This window comes from Lissotriton vulgaris, chromosome 3_1 (assembly GCF_964263255.1).
Source record: "Lissotriton vulgaris chromosome 3_1, aLisVul1.2, whole genome shotgun sequence".
NCBI classification, from domain to species: Eukaryota; Metazoa; Chordata; class Amphibia; order Caudata; family Salamandridae; genus Lissotriton; species Lissotriton vulgaris.
This window is the reverse complement of record NC_141689.1, coordinates 1,802,278,077-1,802,295,982: the sequence shown is the minus strand read 5'-3', so window position 1 is coordinate 1,802,295,982 and position 17,906 is coordinate 1,802,278,077. Positions and strand designations below refer to the sequence as shown.

At 42.7% G+C, this 17,906-nt stretch overlaps 1 protein-coding gene across 1 annotated transcript in view; it reads right to left on the bottom strand.

Annotated features, from left to right (window-relative positions):
• TBC1D9 (TBC1 domain family member 9) overlaps positions 1-17,906 on the bottom strand; it is a 385,175-nt gene that overhangs the window by 286,245 nt on the left and 81,024 nt on the right. The window contains exon 2 of the mRNA XM_086962231.1: positions 9,487-9,597. Within this exon, the coding sequence (XP_086818357.1) occupies positions 9,487-9,597 (111 nt within the window). The remainder of the gene's footprint in view (positions 1-9,486; positions 9,598-17,906) is intronic.

Below are 17,906 nucleotides of genomic sequence, written 5' to 3'. Positions count from 1 at the left end.
AAGTATGATGTTCAGTCTGTTATGAAAGTCTTCAGTCAGTGGGAAGCACCCACTCAGAGATATGTATTCGAAGAGATGTGTGTATATCTCTGCGAAGATTTGCAAGACAATGATCCAAAACGCAAAATGCAGGAATTATTCCGTATGCGATTCAAGTTCTATGAAGGCATGATTGTAGGTGCCGATGTTGAACGAGCAATAGATTTGTTGTTATCTCATAGGAGTAAGGGAAACGTCTCTAGATCACTGTATGAGGATGACATGTCAGGTAGGAAAAAGGCGCGACAGTACCCCATGAGCGAAGTTCCTCCAGTTTGGAAAGAAGGTGACGCAAATGCGAATCCAGCAATTCTGCCACATTTCCAGCGTGTATGGGTACATGTCCCCTGGAAAAGATCTGAAGTTTTAGCACTCAAGCAGACATTACCTGATCCTCGTAAAAATCCTGCAGGATATTATAAGGAGCTATCACAGACTGCCAGTTCATGTATCATGAATTTAGCAGATGTAGACATGTTGTTCGGGAACGTTGTTCCACAGCCTTTATGGAGTAAGATTCGTCATACAGATCATGACCAAGAATTAGGTGACACATGGGCTAATATCACTACTGCTGATGCTAGACAAGTTGGTGGCTCTAAGCCTGAGCCTTTGGTAGCTAAACTTCCTGGTAGAATTATCACATATATGAAAACTTTAATGCCTGAATTACGTGTAAATTGGGACAAGTTATCTGCGTGCAAGCAGAAGAAAGATGAGAATGTGTCTGACTTTTTCACGAGGTTTGAAGAGACTTTCGTCGACCATAGTGGTCAGGATATGGCTACCGAGGGTGGCCAAAGATTGTTTGTAGACAAGTTCGTGCATAATCTGCTTCCTGAACTATGTAATAAATTGAAAGATTCAGAGAGTGCTTGGGCTGTTTCCACGTCAGCGCAGATTTTAGCCACAGCCCAGTACTACGAAAATAGGCGCAAAGACGAGTTAGAGAAGGCAGACAAAAAGACTAAAGATTTGAAAACTAAAGTCCTTCTCCAGAAAGCCTATCCGCCTCGCACCACTAGTCAGCACGATTATCAGCAACCACAGCAGTATTCGAGAAACTCACAAAGAAATGAGTCTTCTCAACAGCGTTTACCGTATGGTCCCAATCAGTGTGCGTATTGCAAGGAAGAGGGTCATTTCAAGAATAGTTGTCCAGCTTTATTGCGACGTTTAAATGGTGTTTCTGGTGCAAGAGGTAGAGGTGTTCAACAGGCTCCTAGGGGTAGGGGTCGTGGAAATTTCCCCCAGAATACTACTTCTTTTCCGCCTCAGAATTCCATGAACAGCTTTGACCAACAGAATAATGCGTCTTCTAGGTCAGCTCAGTACTATGCTGATGACTATTGCGCAGAAAACGAGAATGAGGGTAATGATTGCTAGGACAGCCATGGACAAAGAGAGGGAGTTGTTTCAGTTCCAGTAGATCAGAATGGACCTTATGTTGAGGTGATTACATCAGGAGTGTCAGAACCTTTTCTGCTGGATACTGGTGCTACAAAAAGTTCTATTATGCACTCAAAACTTCCTGGGGCACCTTTGTCTGGCGAAATGAATGTTTCAGTAGGTTTTTCTGGCGCCCCGGTTAGAAACCCGATTTCTAGTCCTATGCCCCTTTCTGTTGGCCCATATGAATTAGAAGCACCCCTCATTCTTACAACAGGTTGTGGTGAAAATTTGTTAGGTTTGGATTTGTTAAAGAGATTATATGCGACCTTGTACTGTTCTCCTTCGGGAGTACAACTTACCCTAGGTAAGAAAGTGATTTCCCCAATGTATTTGTCAAAGGAGAATATTCCTACAGAATTGTCATCACTTCCGAACATACTTTGGGCTACTGGTTCTAATGATGTGGGTCTCTTGGAGATAGCGCCATATGTCATAACATTGCGAGCCAATGTTAGGTTGCCACGTATTCCCCAATACAAGATCTCTAGCGAATGTGAAAAGGCGTTGTTAGCGATCATTTACGATCTGATTGAGAAAGATGTCATTGAAGAGACAACAGGCAACATTTGTAACAGTCCTATTTTGCCTGTTTTAAAGCGCACTGATCCTTCACAGCCACCTGTGTACAGATTTGTGATTGATCTCAGAAGTGAACAAGATTGTTGTGCCACAGTTTCCAGTTGTTCCCGACATTACTGCCCTATTGACTATGGTTCCAGCTTCAGCCACTTGGTTCTCAGTGATTGATTTGAAGAACGCTTTCTTCAGCATCCCGATTGCTGAGGAGAGCAGAGATATTTTTGGCTTCAATTTAGGAGGTCGAAGCTTCCGCTTCAAACGCGCTCCTCAAGGCTACTGTGAAAGTCCATCTATATTCAGTCAGGCTGTGAAATCACAACTTGACACGATTGTTCTACCTGATGGTGCGACTCTTATTCAGTACGTAGACGATTTGCAGGTCGCTGCAGATACTGAAGAGGTTTGCAAGGAAGCCACCTTGTTGTTGTTGCGTCATTTATGTGACATGAAGCACAAAGTCTCTCTTTCGAAATTGCAATTTTGACGACAAGAAGTGACCTACTTAGGTCACATCTTATCGAAGGAGGGAAGGAAACTGACCCAAGAGAGAATACAGGCAATTGCAAGATTGAGTGTCCCAGGGACACAGAGAGAAGTGCGTGCTTTCTTGGGCATTACATCATATTGCAGACAATGGATACCGAACTTCTCACTGTTGGCTAAACCTTTGCTGGCATTAACCTGTAAAGATACAGCCAATCCTGTGCCTTGGTCTGAAGATTGTCAGAAAAGTTTTCACGAGCTGCGTGATGCATTGTGTTCGGCTCCTGTGTTGGGCAACCCCGACTACAGTAAGCCTTTCACATTATATGTCCATGAGAAGGAAGGTTGCGCATTATCAGTCCTGACACAATCCTTTGGGGACAAACAGCGTCCATGCTCGTACTTTTCAGCGACTCTAGATCCTGTCGCTAAGGCATTACCAAGTTGCTTGAGGGCCACTGCTGCAGCAGTTGTCTGTATTCAACAGTCTGCTGGGTTAGTAATGAATAATAAGCTGATCGTTAGGGTCCCACATGCAGTAGACATTTTGCTAAACAGAACAAGGACACAGCACTTAACTAGTGCTCGACTGTCAAGTTATGAGCTGACACTGTTAGCGAGTCACATACACATAAAGAGGTGCGATACACTCAACCCAGCCACGTTATTGCCCATTCCAGCAGAGACAGATGAGGTCGAAAAACAGGATTGCTGTTTTAGGACAGAAGAAGAGACAAAAGGGAGAGTAGACTTACAGGACACTCCCCTTCCTGAATGTAATGATGCTTTATGGGTTGATGGTTCATGTTTCAAGTTGCCAAATGGTGATACGACTGCAGCATATGCTGTGACAACATTGCACACGATTGTAGAAACTGCACGTATCCCACACAATTCTGCGCAAGCAGCAGAGTTAATTGCACTTACAAGAGCGTGTGTGTTGGCAAAAGGAAAACGAGTGAATGTGTATACAGACAGCCAGTACGCCTTTGGCGTGGCTCACAGTTTTGGATGATTGTGGCGTGAGCGTGGGTTCCTGACATCGCATGGTGCAAAAATACAACATGGTCAGCTAGTTAACGAGCTTCTCGAGTCACTGACCTTGCCACTACAAGTTGCGATTGTGAAATGCAGTGCACACAGAAAGATTCAAGATGATGTTGGTCGTGGGAATGCATTTTCAGATGAAGTTGCGAAAGAGACTGCAAGGAACGCAATGAGTCGAATGTATGTTGTAGGTCCTGTGAGATGGATCGCTGATGTGGGTATGTGTGAGGACACTATTGAAAGTGTGAAGTCTATAGAGTCCAAGGCCACTGAGAAAGAGGTGAATGAATGGAGACAAAGCAAGGGTAGATTGGATGCGAATGGTTGTTGGGTCGAATTGTCAGAGCATCAGAGATGGCTGTTACCCGATGCATATGTGCTTGCAGTGGTGACAATGGCTCATGGGATGGCTCACATCAGTGTGAAAGGAATCTGTAAGTTGTTGGCCCCAGTATGGCAGAATAGTGGCATCCCAAAATGTGCAGAGAATTTGGTCAAGAACTGTATGGTGTGTTTGAAGTACAATCCCGGTAGGGGAACTCCAACTCCAGCTGGTCATTTTGCGCCTCCAACGTATCCGTTCGAGGTTTTGCAGCTCGATTTCATCCACATTGAGAGGTACAACAATCTGAAATACGTGCTTGTTGTTGTTTGCGCCTTCTCCAGGTGGGTGGAAGCGTATCCCCTTAAGGATAACACTGCCTTATCCACAGCTAAAGCCCTCGTCAAGGAATTCTTCCCCAGATTTGGTATGCCTAGAATGGTCTGGAGTGATAATGGAAGTGAATTCGTGGGACGAGTGATGAAGAGAGTGTGTGAGAGTCTAGGCATACACCAGAAGTTCCATGCTGCAAATCACCCCCAATCAGCTGGATTAGTAGAGTGCTACAACGGTCCACAGTTCCTCTCCGCCAGCGTCTGATGATCCAGGCCACGCAATTGAACCCGGCACCTGGGTCCTGGTGCGAAACTTCCAGCGAACCAAGAACGAGGAGCCTCGTTGGTCCGGACCCTTTCAAGTCCTACTGGCTACCCGCTCTGCAGTACGTGTCCACGGCAAGAAAAATTGGGTGCACGGCGCCCATTGCAAACGGGTCCCGCTGCCCCTTCCATATGACCGGCGGGTCCAGGAGGGAATTGCTGACTCTGAAACGGAGTCCGTGCCACGCTTTGTACCTTTCAGTGATGCACGTTTGAAAGGAACTGCTACAGAACAGGAGAGTGATAACCTTTTGCAAGGATCTGTGCCACCGTCGATGCAATTGGACACTACTGAGCCTGAACTGCTGTTTGTAGATCACACAGCACCTGGTCGAAACCGTTATAACTTGAGGCCGAGGCCTATGACTATGAACAAATCAAAACATTTTTCTTTTTGATTGTGCAGCTCTCTCACCCAGGGAACTTGCTCATTTTTTATTTTTGAACATTCATCCGGTTCTGCTGCTAGGGTCACGGTTGACAGTCTTTGAAGTGCAGCTGGAGATGGTTAGGTCAACAGTTCTGGTTGGTCTAAGGGAATTACCCTGGACTGAACAGAAGCACTTCTTAGCAGAATCAATCTCCCACCGCGGGCAGCAACTTAGAGGATGGAGTTTCCAAGGGTAGGGAGACCTGCTAGATCTACGAACTTTAAAAAGAGAGTATGCGCTCTGATGGCAAGAAGACAATTTTTAATAATATGCATTTAAATGTTGTGTAGCATAATGACGTTTTTGATTGGCTATGCTCTATTCATATTTCGAGTTACATTTGTACACAACACTCAGCCCACACCTCCTCCTACTGTCTCCCCGCATTCTTTTCACCCTCTGCCGGAACACGAGTCTGCCAGAAGATTAGAATTTGTAAATAACTCATTTGTCCAACTCCTACACCAGCACCAGTCTGTAATAAACACCATGAATTGTTGGGTATGTGGACTTATGCCACACACAACAGATAAGGGTATTCCATATTTTGTACTGCCATTTGGCTACCGTGGTTCTCTGTGGGCACTTCGAGCAATGTTCCTGTTTGCCCTCGAACCATATGTCCCAGGGAAAAACTCAAGCCACAAGGCACTAGTGGCGGGAATTAGAAATATGAGCAGGGATGTCGACACATACAAAACGATTCCCAGAGATGAATTGACGCCTTACAGCAGATGGAATATAACACAATATGGAATTTCCTTGGCTGAGAGTCAGAAAGCAAAGAAATCCTCCCCAATCTGGATAGTACCCCACCAAGGTCACCTATGTCTGCAGGGAAATGGCAAAAACCCTAGAGCTCAGCTAGGGAAGAGTGTCTGTACTGAGACTTATGTTTTCTCATCTCAGACCTCCCCTTCATTCCTAGCAGCTAAGGGTACCTACTTCGTCTGCCACGACAGAGCGTATACGTGGTTGCCCCCTGACTTCTCGGGCACATGTTTTGTCTCGTTTCTGCTGCCACCCACTTACACGGCCGAGGCAGATTACCATCGGACAAGGACAGTTAGGGGTGTCGTGAGTAAAGACGACACTGCGGAGCAGGAGTTTAAAGAACGCAAAGGGTTTTCTGCCGTTTTGGGGGCCAATGGTGAACAGCAGGAACATTCGCCAATTGACGAGGGTAGTTGAATCCGCCATGACCGAGACGTCCGGTGCCCTTAGTAACTTGACTGCTGAGCTCCAGTCGGACCGACTCATGACTCTTCAGAACAGGGTTGCCCTAGATGTCATACTTGCAGACCGTGGCTGGGTATGTAGAGTGATCCAATCCAGTTGCTGCATTTTCATTCCTGATAATGCTCCGACAGTGTACCAGGCCATATCCAAACTGCACAAGATTTCTGATTCCATTCATGTGGACAAAGGAGATTGGTCCTTGCTAGGGTGGTTCTGGGAACTGATATCTGCCTGGGGATGGAAAATTCTGATATTCATTGGGATGATCTTAGCCATTCTGTTCCTGTTCTGCCTGTGTGTGCAGTGCGCTCCTGCACTATGTGGCCTCTGTGCTACATCATGTGTAAGGAAGCCTGTGTCAAGGTACGAACTGAACAACTGGATGATGCTACAGCAGCATCTCCATGACTTCATGAATACAGATTTGGACTCAGATTAGCATGAGTTATTGCCTATATAAGGGCAAAAGAAGGGTCTGTGGTTCTGAAAATTCTGGACCCTGCTATAATATGGTACCGAGGCCCAACACTCGTGTCACAAAATATCATCGTACCATTACGAATTTGGTGTCGACAGACCGGTAATGATTAGGACATTATCCCTATGCATTTGCGTCGTGATTGAGTCCAATTGATGGACGGAATGCAGAACAAATCAAAGCCGTTCACCCCCAGAGAAACAATGAGATTCAAAAGTCTTGGTTGGAAAATGGACTCTCAAATGTTCTTCCTCACTCCCATTCTGCCAGGCACCCTTTCCAGAGGGCCTTTGTTTAACTACTAATAGTAGATGTTACAAGTTCTTATTTTAGATTCCCTGGTGTTTCTAGGTACTTGTGGTTATTTTTGGCCTTCAGCCTTGAATTAAACTTGGGTGTGGCTCTTTTCCATCTGTAATAGACACCTGTTTCTATCTTTGGAAAGCGAACATATTAAATGACTGTTAGCCTTTTACTTAAGAAGAATTTTTCATAGGAATTGATTACAATCTTGTCTTCATCACAGGGAAGATTCCAAGGATCTGTAATCTGAGCCAAGGACAGAAAAAAAGGCTCTACTCTCTATCAGAGAGTTATGTAAATGATCATTACCTGAATATTTGGCTCCAGCTTGGTCCAGAATGTTTTGCTATATAGGGCCTGTTTCAGATATAGATCAGCACTGACAAATGTCCGCCCCAATTTATAAGAGCCCCAAAATTACGTACAGCCAGGTTCTCCAATTCTCTTCTCACTCCAAGACCCACTTGTAAATAATTATAAAAAATATGCTTGGGTATTTAGGGGCAAGGTATGCATACAGCCATCTGTTGCCAGAACGTTTGTGACCTGAAAAACAACTTAAAAGAAGCAGCACTGAGAAAGAGGCCCACAAATGACCAAGGATATGGGCCTGAATGGTTCTTTGGTAGATATATATCAGATGTCTTAGGGGTGATCTGTTTATTATTATGAAAAGTTACAACAAAAACACTAAGCCTCACATATTTATTGCAGGTACCATATGTTAAAGCCAATATGCCTTTACGTGTGGATTGTTAATACAATGTGTTGAAGCCTACAGAGAGGTATTTTGTTATGTGGAGTCTCGAATCTCACATATTGCAGTAGTAGGCAAGCAGTTTTGTGTTGGATACCCCTTCCGACAAACATATGGGGAGATAATTTGTACTATGATAATCCTTTGTCTCCCGCAACATACTTTTCCTTTGACATATATATGCAGTTGTCAGTAAATTGTAACAGGGGGTGGTAACTCCCTCTCAGCTACTATGACCATACATCGAACTGAGCCCATTCCACAGATGAAGAACTACAATGAACATTATTTTTCGATAGAGTAGGTGTGCCTGGTCTCAGTTATAGCATTAAAAAATAGTGAAAAGAGCTCCAAAGAATCAATAAAGTGTTCTTAACAATAGGGTACAAGGTCATTTTCTGGTTCCCTCAAAGTCAGGGTGGTGTGTGAAGGAAAGGTCCACCGATCAGCAAAATCCAGAATCCACATAACGCTTTTTGGAAACTAAGAGACTGGAATGTTGAGATAAAGGGTCAAGGAGTCATTTCGAGTCCTGGCTGGTTAGTCATGATTGCTTGGCTGTGAGATTCCTCAACATGTTAATTTCAGGGATTTGACAAAAAAACATTAATGTTTACAAGAGTAACAATTTTAATGCAGAAATGTGATTTATTTTTTTCCTTCTACAAAATTCTCTAACTTAGATGCAGGGCGCTCCGCAGTCGCATTACACTCGAGATGTTAATGTTGAGACTTTTTGTGAAATAGAAGATGGAGAATCTAGAATGCCGCTGCTGAAAAACCCTGTAATCTTGATATTGTCACTTGCATTTCTACAGCCCATCAGACTTTACTCTAGCAGCAGATGGGGAGATGATTCTATTTGAAAGCAATGTGCTCTGCTCATGATGCCATTCAAGACTATGGAACTCTCATCTTGCAACACAAACTCAGTAGCTACCAAAAAACTAAAGCTCTTTGGTCTTGGTTGGCAGCAGTCTTGACCATCCACTCCTTCAAAATAAATTGGGTCTGGTGAAAACGTATTCTTAGTTTAAACGGCTACTATGTGAAATTGTGTTCCAGCTACATTCAGAATAATTTACAGCCATCTCTATTCCCTGAAAGAAGTGGAAACCTGTCTCTTTACACACACACTTATTATAATATACTGTACTCCTAAATAAAAGGGTAGGCAATGGCTTGCCTGAATGTGTCTCTTCTGATACTACTCTGCAACACCTCATGATTAAGTGCAGGGAGGTTGCTGTCCCATGTTTAGAGCACAGCTTCAAACCTCAAGCACCTTACCCAATATCTCCCATTCATGTCTAACACCACCATTGTCAACCTTATAGTCTGAAAGATTACCCAGGAAGCAGATATATGTTGGAGTACTTTATGGCCTCCTCTAGGATAAGAAGCCCTAAACGTTAAAATATGATGCAATGTTTTGATATAAGGGCATGTTTGGTATTGTAATATTCTGAACAGTGTGTGTGTTCTAATTACCCAGTGAACATGAACAGATTTAAAATTACTCTCCAAATAATTTTCCCACTGACAAATGGAAAATATTCTTCACCTATGCAGCCCATATATCTGCTCCAGATGAAGAACAGGAGAAGAGAAGTGATAGAGAACAATTACCACATCAAAAAAGTGAGAAACAAGTGGCAGAGAACACTATAATAATTCACTGTGCTCTGGTCTCTTACCACAAGCAATAATCCAGTAAATAAGGGAGTCTGGAGTTTGGTAGAGGATTCGGTATGGTGCAACCCTGGCACTGGAGTCCAGCACAACATCAAGAGTTCCAACGAGCAGACCTAGGAGAAGCAGAAACATACATCTTCAATAAGGGATTTAAGGCACAAATTAATGCAAAAACTGTTTTTACATGAAATAATAAGACTGTGAGAGGAAATAATAGGTCACTAAAAAAGTAACTCAATTTTGCTGACATTTTAACACAGCAGTACCATAAAGAACAGAAAACGGACCTTTCCGAACACTTTGTTGGGGGAAAAAACCAATAAAAATTATTAGAATTATGGCAATTACATTAGAATATAATTCTGACTGGAACTAAAGCAATGTGAAAGCATCTCCATTCTCAAGCTGAGGTACGTGATATCATCAACATAATCCTATATCTAGACTAAAGATTTGAATAAAATGCTTTTGCAAAATTGTGTAAAATACACACTATTTATGGGTAAGAAGAACTATTTGCTTTATTCAAGTGTTCCACCATTAAGAGAATTGTTAGAAATAATTAGTGGTAATCTGATACTTTGACTCTCAACATTTGATCTTCCTGCAAGAATACATTTACATGAATTTCCTTCATTCATCAGTCACACAGGTCTTTCTTGTCGTCTACAGAAACTCTGAGTAAAGCACATTCTCTGGAGAGCTACAGACCTGACCTCATTTTAAGAGTGATTTATCCTGGGTGACTTAGACCCTCATTAGGAGTGGCTCTGAATAATATTTGTTATTAATCTCATCTTGCCACTCAATTACTGTTATGGAGTTTATGGTGGGGGGACATAATAAGGATATGTGTTTTGGGGGGAACAACAGTCAAAAAGTGGACTTTTGTATGCACATTTCTGCATGGTTTTACCCGGCATACCACCCGGAAACTTTGTCAGCTTGAAAGTAGGTGAACCACTTTTCATCAGGGTTTCCTCAGAACTTATAATTGCGATGGTCGCAGGAACCAGTAATTCTGATTGGAATTAACAAGTCACTTGCAATTAAGGCATTAGTGTGCAGTACAAATTTGCTGCATCTCTCACAGTCCATTAAATCCAAAACTTCTACGCCACTGAACTCAATGGCAAGATCAATGATACAGGGTGCTCCTATACAGAATTTGACGAGAGAAGAAATGTAGCAAACACTTGGCAGAGGATCCGGAGATGAGTGTTATATTCAAGTAAGTTAGATGTGGCTGGCCTCCCAGTGCGGACTGGCCAGTAAGGATAGCCCCCAACAGAAACAAGCATTGGCACAGCCATTAGGTCTGGCATTGACTGTCAGCCTTTTGGCAATTTTTGTCTGGTCATGGTTTTTGAAAACCTTTATTGTTTGGAAAGCTACCAGGCCTTTCTCAATCTTAAAAAAAATATTGAACATAGGCAAAAATGTTGTTTTAGTCTAAAAATAAAAAAGGACACACTGCTATAGCATTCCTTGGCACTGAATGGAACTACTTTGTGTTTTGATGTGATCCTTGTGAAAGTGCAGCAAGCTGTAACTCATAGTGAAGTCAGCCAAGTGCTGAAGTAGGCTGACACATTGCCTATTGATGTATGCTGGAGTGGGTAGAAGAAAAATGTAATGACACAACCACAGATTAATAGACAAAGTCCGATTGAAAATCTCTTTCGGTAATTATGCCATGCACAAACGTTTAGCAAAATAAAAAAAGGTCTTGGCTAACACAGAGTTTAAAAAGCCATTCGGTCTGGCATTATTTGCCAGCCTCTTGCCTTTGGGCATGATAGAGAGAAAAAAAGGAAAGAAACAATGAAAAAAAGAAAGAAAGAAAAAAGGATAGAAACAAAGAAAAAGTTTTAAAAAACGAAAAACTCTGGAAAGAAGGAAAAATAAAGAAGAAAATAAAAGAGCAAAAGAAAGAGAAAGGAAGAAAGAGAAAAAGAAAAATAGAAAGGAAAGAAAGAAACAAACATACAAACAAGAAGAGGAAAGAAAAAAGGAAAGAAGGACAGAAAAAAGGAATGACAGACAGGGTTCAAAGTTAAAGCACCCTCATGAGCTGATATTGCGCAGTCAGCTAGGACACTGCAAAAGGAATTTTAAAAAGCATTTGCAAGAGACAGGAAGTGATAAAGGGGAAATGAGCCCAGTGCACTCATCTGGTAGAAAATTCTTCACCAAGGCAAAAAAAGGAATAATAAAGTAAAAACGAAACTACTAGTCTGAAAGGAAATACTTTGTGTGCATGCGGATTTGTTCCTTGTGAAAGGGCAAAATGCAGTTACTCAAAGTGAAGTTTGCCAGTGGCTGAAGAAGCCTGACCCATTGCCCCACCCCATATGCTGCAGTAGACGGAAGCAAAATATGAATGACACAAGAACTCACCTTTGGATGAAGAGAGGTGACTGAAAGCCACTTCATATAAGTATAATATACATAAAATTTTTGTTAAATCAAAACGTCTTGGCTATGGAAGGGTTTCATCTGCTTAGAATGAAATATCTAGTAAAATGCCCCTGAGAAGTAGTAACAAAAGTAGCAGATACATAAATCACAGTACTGCTTTAGGCTAAAAATAAGTGCTTCCAGTAAGCATGTAAAAAACGGATTAAGAAAAGAAATAATACAGGAGACATCTAGAGGAAAGATTGTACATGATAAACATACACTCTAGACCAGGGGTCTCCAAACCGGTCCTGGAGGGCCGGATTCATGCCAGATTTTTGTAATATCCCCATTGAGATACATGTAGTAATTTTAAAAATCTGGCATGGATCCGGCCCTCCAGGACCGGTTTGGAGACCACTGCTCTAGACCTTAACATAGTAACCTTTCAATATTGAAATCACCCCAAAAATGTAGACTTTTTTTTAACATGAAACAATGTGGAACGACTGGAAAACAAACATTTGGTGCATTCTACCTATCTGCTGAAGTCACGTCCCAGCACGAGGACAGGGATGTGTCACACAATACGGGTGTGATGGGCCTTAAAGAAAGACCAATGCAGAAGCGCACCCTATGATGCGGGGAGAAACAAAAACGACTACGTTTTGAGCCGGGATGAGTACCTTTGCTGAAGTAAGTGGGGAAGTCTCTGGTGGGCTCTGGTAAACCAAAGAAAACAGAGAAATATCCTCATCCATTATTATGATAACCAGATTCTATGAGAATATGCTACACAAATGTTGTTTCTTTTAGTGTGTGATTACAAGGTCCACCCGCCTCTTTATCCCAATGGAGCAGTGAAGGGAGCGTTTAAATGTAAAGATTACGCATAAATGTACCAAGCATGACAGCAAGGTTCTGACTGATTCAGCTCTGTATTCTCCACAGATCCTATGCCTCTCGAATAGCTTACGTCTGAATGGGCACCTGTAAGACTGACGAATGTGTACGGGGTTGTGGCGAGACATGGTCTTTCTTTCATATACTGTGGTCATGCCCTAGGATTCAAACATACTGGGAAGGTATAACCAGAGTGATGATGAAAGTGGTGGGTGAGAGTGTCCCGCTTGAACGAAGGTGGCTCATCTTGGGTTTGACTGGTGAAACGACGTGGCCGCAATAGGCCAAGAAGTGGCTGGCCCTGGCGGGAGGAGTGGTCAAGAGAAACATCGCCCGAGCATAGGGAGCAGGGGCAGCCCCCACACTCGCAACCTGGAAAAAAGACCAAGACTGGTGCTATGGGGCACAACGGGTGATATATCAGAGCTGGGGTTGCCCATGTAAAGGTGAAAAGATATGTGGTGCCTGTGCCAAGTATAGAGGCCTTTGATAAAGGCCGTCAGGAAGGTGGTGTATTGACATGGGAGAAATGATGCTATGGTTTATCACAAGAGAATGAGGTTATCCAATAGTAGGTGCTTATGACGGGGTGCATATCGAGCACTGCGAACCCTGTATCATACGTCTGCCCTAATATGTAATTTTTTAATTGATATTGAGCTGAAGCTTGTTTTACGTTCAATAAAAAGATTGTTTTTAAATGTAACCAGCATGAACACAATTTGCACAGGGGATAGTATTGATCGGGACAATGTGCAGTTTGTCAAGGGCCACAGTGCGCACACTAGGCACAATTTGGTTACAAGGTTAAATTGATCACTGTGTTTAGTTCACGGAGAGATCGCACAATTGTCCTGCATGTTGTGCAGATTTGCGAGCACACAAATAGTCATGGAATGCATGAAGACATGGCATTTCAGCTCTTTTGATTTTCTGTCAGGTCTCTCGCACCAACAGGCAGATGCAAAAACTTGACTAAGTAGATCATTACGTATGAAGTATATGATTCTGGTGAATAGGTATTTCACATTTTGCGGTGCGTGAATAGCAGTGAGCACATAACTGAGATCCTTGCGAGGTCCTGAAGAAAGTCGACTAGCCCGTTGAGGCATTGGTGTGATGGCTGAAACACATTGACCATGGAGGATACATGCTTCCTCACTGTATGTACCCACCCATTTTTAGGTCTCGCACCTGCGTTGCAGTGCGCAGCATTTCTCGCGCAGTGAGAGATCTCTTGTAGGGGGTTTAAAAAAGGACCTAGGAATCGCACATGCTTGTGCCTGTGCTTTACCTTTTGGCCCACGCGATTGGCCTTTGTGTGCATTTTTTGACCGAAGACATGTGATAGACTGGTGCTATTAAAGCACGATAACCGTATGGCTGTGACTGACTTAATTGTGACCAAGACTCAAATGAGCAGAAACGCTTCAAGATAAAGAGGAAAGCAGATAGACTGCAAGCTGCTTAAACTTATTGCGGAATTAAAACGCCTTCTTTATTGCAGAAACTGGACTTCTGTGTTTTTTCTTTTGTTTTTAATGACAGGCTGGTCTGGCCCGCGTTGTCTCAGCTGCCCTGCAGGTTAGGGGCTCCCTCAACCTCCGAGGTGTTTGTGGATTTAACACCGGCACCAATTAAACACTTCATGATGCATCTTTAAATATCAAAAATAATACTGCGCCACAGTGTTAAAAATATGTAGTGTGGTTACAGATGGTACATTACTTCGTAGTAACGTGCCCCTTGGTACAAGCCATTTTGGTGCTGTAGGTGTGTAGCACAATAAAGCCATACTAGGCCAGTGCTCAGTTGCTAAGGGACATACCTTAAAGCTTCCGATTCAGCTTTATGGTGAATTTGCATTATGGGAGCATGAGGAGGACCTGTCTGGTTTAACCTGGTCAGGGTACCTGTAACAAAAATATTCTCAGGAACACCTTAGACAATTTTAATTTTCGGATGCTTTTAACAATCAAAGAGCTCCCTTGGTTTACTCGGTTAAGCCCGCCCACATATACTAGGTATCTGGACGAGAACTCCATGATGAAGCATGCTACAGGGAATCCCAGTGAGTGAGAGGCCTTTTAAACACCTTAGGGGATTCCCCCAAGTAAGGTTAATAAGAGGGACACACAGATTATAAGAAGAGTTCCCTCTTGTTGTTTTTGATAGTCTCTAGGAAGGTGAGCCTTCACAATACTGCTCAATCAGCCAGCCCAGTTTGGTATACCATGAATAATGCTAGCCTTTCCATAAATGAAGATTTTCCAAGTGTAATGTTGCAAGAATCTAGATTTCATTAAAGACGCTGACACAGAGTCTAGTATTATCCTTATCACCATGCCTTATGCACCAGGTCATGGTTAGAAGCAAAAAGAACAAATGATGGACGGAATGCTGAACAATGCCAACATTAACCTCCATTCACAAAGATCTGGGTTTGTTCCATCGGTTTTTTGCTCACCACGCCACCCCAGTTTGGACTCAGCGATAAGCAAATTAGTCTTGACCATGCTCCTCATGGGAACAGTCCAGCCGGAACTGCCAGGCTAGGTCCTCCCTGGACCGGAAACAAGCATCTTGGGATAGGTTTCAGATCTTTGTGACTGGAGGTAAATGTTTACATTGTTCAGCATTCAATCCGTCATTTGTTCTTTTTGCTTTTGTTGCCCTAAGTGGGAAGGGTACAACCAGACGTGGGTCCCGTGCTCACTGCGCCACTCAATTAAAGCTAGCATGGCTGATGGGGGGTGATACCACCAAAGCTGGTCCCAGGATGCTTGTTTCCAGTCCAGGGTGGACCTGGCTTGACAGTTCGGGCTGGACTGTTCCCATTTAGGGCAGAGTCAAAACTGATTTGCATATGGCTGTGTCCATACTGGGATGGCATGGGGAGCAAACAAAACGATGAATTTAGGCACAGATCTCTGTACTGGGATGAATGTTTGACGTTGTTCAGCATTCTGTCTATCAATTGTTCATTCTTCTGGGTCATGGTCATGGCAAAAAAAGAAATGGAGAACTGTTGTTTATTTTAATTGGCTTAAGTTGCTTTTGTATTACATTGCGAAGACAAGCTCAGGCTGCTTAGTGTCATGCACACATTTGCACCATAATGCAAAGGTGTTTGGACGAGTCTAGCATAGGTTTTGTACTGAAGGGGTACTCTTCCAGTACAATATCCTATGCTTAGACTAGTTTTAAACCTTTTCCTACTTTGTACGTGTGCTGTAAAACCAGAAAATAAAGCAGAATAACATTATTTCTGCCTGTTTCAAAGATGCAAAGCAAACCCCGGTCAATTTTTTTTTTCTAGATATGCTTTAGCAAAATTGGAAAATAATATTTTGCGTCTATTTGCATCACTTTTGTGATGCAAACACAACGCAAAATCTTAGTAGATATATCCCTACATATCTAACAGAGTGAGCACAACTGATAAGGTTAAGACTTAGCACTATTTAATTTACAGTCTCACAATCTCAAAATTGTAACATTTTCAATAGTAACTATTTTCAACAAAATCATAATTGCTTCTCATTTATCGTCAACAACCATCGACAAAGCCAGTAGTCCTGGCTGTTTTTTGGTGCATGTCAGTTGCTGTGCACATATTTTGATCCAATATAAGAAAGCTGAGAGAAAGCAAAATGCTGGTTGGGCGGCACAGTATGGGAATCTTTTCTTTACTTGACTAAGCCATGCCCCTTCACAACTTCCCCCCTTTTTTCATCCCACTTAAAGCTTTATCTGGGCCCTCTGCACATATTTCTACACAACTGCTTGCAGACTGCAGCTATGTGTGCTTCCCCACGCCTGAATTGACTGTTTTCTTCCAAAGTCAATGACACATGCTGTGCAAGACACAGGGCAAGCACACACTTTAAATGGCCTGAAGTTGTCACACTGGACAATTCACACACTACAATAACTGTTGAGCATGTTTATTGCAATAAGGCATGGGACAGTTTTCAATGTGTTTAAATAAATCAAGACTACAAGTTCACAAATGCTTTATAAAATGCCTTGCTTTGTCACTAAATTCTTTATTCAAATTTGCTTTAAAATGCACCATTTGGTACTCTTTTTTTTTCAAATTTTCTCTGGGGGAAGAGGGGTGGAACCCTCCGAAACCCTGCTTTGTCACTCAGGCTTGTTCGCTTTGCTCACTAACTACATTAAACTTAGCCACAACTTCCATGCCTCACCACTTTACAATTTCATCAGCCACCACTGCACTAGTACAATGTAATAAACCCTCTAGTTTACAAAAATCTCCACTGAACTTGCAGGTGTGGTGGAGTTCTAATCTGGAATTTGCGACGTGTGAAAGGCGCCAAAAGATCTACAACCTCTTGTGGAAAGACCTGCAAGTTGTTCCTCGTCAGAAAGCACTCAGGCCTAAGAAAGGGTTCCTAATCCAGAACTTCAGCTCTTTCTTTTTTGTCAATAATCTAGGACAAGCAAAATCCATGGACTCTGGGCTAAATATACTTTGGTCCAGATTCCCTGCCCCCAATTTGTTCAGTGAGAAAATATTGTTGTAAACATCTCCCTCCCCCCATTAATACGCCGTGGCAGCGCTTTGGATAATATGGCACGTTAAATGCTTCGGTATAGATTTAAGCTGCTTGATTACATTATGCACACTCCGCGTCCCTTGGCGGTTGCATTAGCTGCTGTGTAATGGCGCCACAAAGAGCACTGAAGGCCTTGCCCTTTTAAGAACGTCGCTGCGCTGCTCCTCACAGAAAACATGTCTATCTCAGCTTCTGACATGATGCAAGCGGAATGAAACGAAGGACCCAGATCGATGCAGCTTCTCCTCATGCTCTAATACCGTCTTGTGCAAAGGATATTGTATTTCTGAAGCATTATCTAACCCTTGCATTAATTAACTCTTCACTGATTTGAACCTATAAATGTTCCACTGTTATACTGTAATCAATCATGTTTGTTAAGCTCATATTTGGCGGGAGACTCACTGGGTTTGCATAGTTAAATGTAAAGCTCTCAGCATTAACTTATAAGCAGTGCAGGTAATGGAGACAAATTGGTCTGGGACTTCATAGGTTAAGGGTAAGAAGGTGGCAGCAGAAAGAGGGTGTAGTCACGA